At 58.6% G+C, this 1,646-nt stretch overlaps 1 protein-coding gene across 1 annotated transcript in view; it reads right to left on the reverse strand.

Moving 5' to 3' along the window:
• Positions 1–708: 708 nt before the first annotated feature.
• The window catches only part of PACSIN1 (protein kinase C and casein kinase substrate in neurons 1), a gene marked incomplete at its 5' end in the record, with an annotated part of 3,073 nt that continues 2,135 nt past the window's right edge, over positions 709–1,646 (reverse strand). The window contains 2 exons of the mRNA XM_010290153.1: positions 709–1,081; positions 1,435–1,628. Of these exons, the coding sequence (XP_010288455.1) occupies positions 972–1,081; positions 1,435–1,628 (304 nt within the window). The remainder of the gene's footprint in view (positions 1,082–1,434; positions 1,629–1,646) is intronic.

The following is a 1,646-nucleotide window of genomic DNA, read 5'->3' on the forward strand; positions in this document are numbered from 1 at the left end:
CCGGCACCGTGCGAGGCTCGACATTGCTTCTCCCCCATCGCCGCTCTGCTCCTGCCTCTCTTCAGGAAGGGAGGTGGATGGCGACCGTCCCCAGCAGCATCCAGGCTGGTCCCTGCTCTCCCAGGCTGGGCGTGAAGGTGCCTCCAGCAGCATCAGGCTGCGCTGGGTCCTTCTCCGAAATCTCACCCTGGATCTGGTGATGGCCAGATAACGGCCCTTGCGAAGGGCGATGCTGCTCCCTGCAGCACCCGCGGGGCATCAGCTCGGGAGCCCCCACCCGCTCCAGACGCGGTGGCAGCCTGGCCGTGAGGAGGAGGAGGAGGAAGCTGAGGAGCAGACCACCCACCAAGCGCCATGGCAGGGCTGGTCCCACCTCCCCTGGGCACCTTGACCTGCCACCAGCCCTGCAGGGACCTGCCCGCGGACGGGGCCGGGTGGCTGCGGGGCAGGAGGGGTCGTTCATCCCCCTCCTTTGGGGAAGGAGGATGAACTGGGGAGAAGAACACGGAAACACCAAAAAAATGGAGTCAGACTCCATTCCCTCTCGGTTTTTGGGGTGAATTTGGTTGGTCCCAGGAGCTCCAGCGTCATGCATTACAGAACAGTTCCAGCCAATCAGAAGGCGGCTCATGATTTCAGTATCTTTAAAAACCAACCAATCAGGAGCTCTCACTGGTTGGGCTTTAAGATCTTGAGGTATCGGCTTTTCGCTCGGAGAAAAAATCAACTAACGTAGACGAACGGACAACGTCACCTTTCGCTTCACGTTATCTTAGAAGAAAGCGACTATGCAAAATACTCTTCAGAGACAACTCTTAAAAAAATAAAAGCTTGGTCGGAAAATATGTCTGAATCTCTAACTGTGAGGAGTGACGGACCAGACGGCAACATGGCTGGTTGGCTGGTGGAGAGATGGAGACGACGGAGGGTGGATTTATCTGCTGACGGCGACGAGGTGCACACCACAAGACTTAGATTGCCTCCACATAGTTGGCGGGGTAGAGACCTAGCTGCCCGTTGTCCAAGCGCCCTTTGCACCATCCTTGCTCGTCTTCTTCACCAAGTTTGGTCAGTTCATCTCCTGGAGAGGAAGGTGGGAAGGGGAGAGCTCGTTGCAGCTGTTGGTGCTTCTTCTACCGCCCTGTTTCTCCCCTGGATGGTGCTGCTGGGGGTTTCTAGCTCTTGAGCAGGAGGTTTGTAGGGTAGAGAGGCAAGGGGTGACCCATGAGACCTCATGTGCCCCATCCCACCGTCTCTCCAGTCCCACCCAGGTTTGGGCTTAGCTTGCGCCTTCCCCTTTCTGCCAGTTCAACAGAAGGGCTGGATTAACCCAGAAATGATTTGAGGGATTTTACACCAAAAAGCAGAGCAGTGTGGGACCTGCAGCTCCGGCAGCCGAACCCCAGCCCACCCGGCACTGGCGATGGACCGTACCTGCTTTGAAGCTGAGCTCGTCCTGCTCCTGCCCGTCGTAGTCGTACAGAGCCCGCACCCGCACGCCCTTCCCCACCGACTCCTCGTCGAAGGGGTTGGTGCCGCCGTTGGCCTCGCTGGTGTTGAAGGAGTTGCTGCCTTCGTCATCGGACCACTCGGCGCTGTAGGTCTGCCCGCGGTCGTGGCTGCTCACGCTGGGTTGGGGGGGAAGG

This window comes from Phaethon lepturus, unplaced genomic scaffold (genome assembly GCF_000687285.1).
Source record: "Phaethon lepturus isolate BGI_N335 unplaced genomic scaffold, ASM68728v1 scaffold37556, whole genome shotgun sequence".
In the NCBI taxonomy this organism is placed as follows: Eukaryota; Metazoa; Chordata; class Aves; order Phaethontiformes; family Phaethontidae; genus Phaethon; species Phaethon lepturus.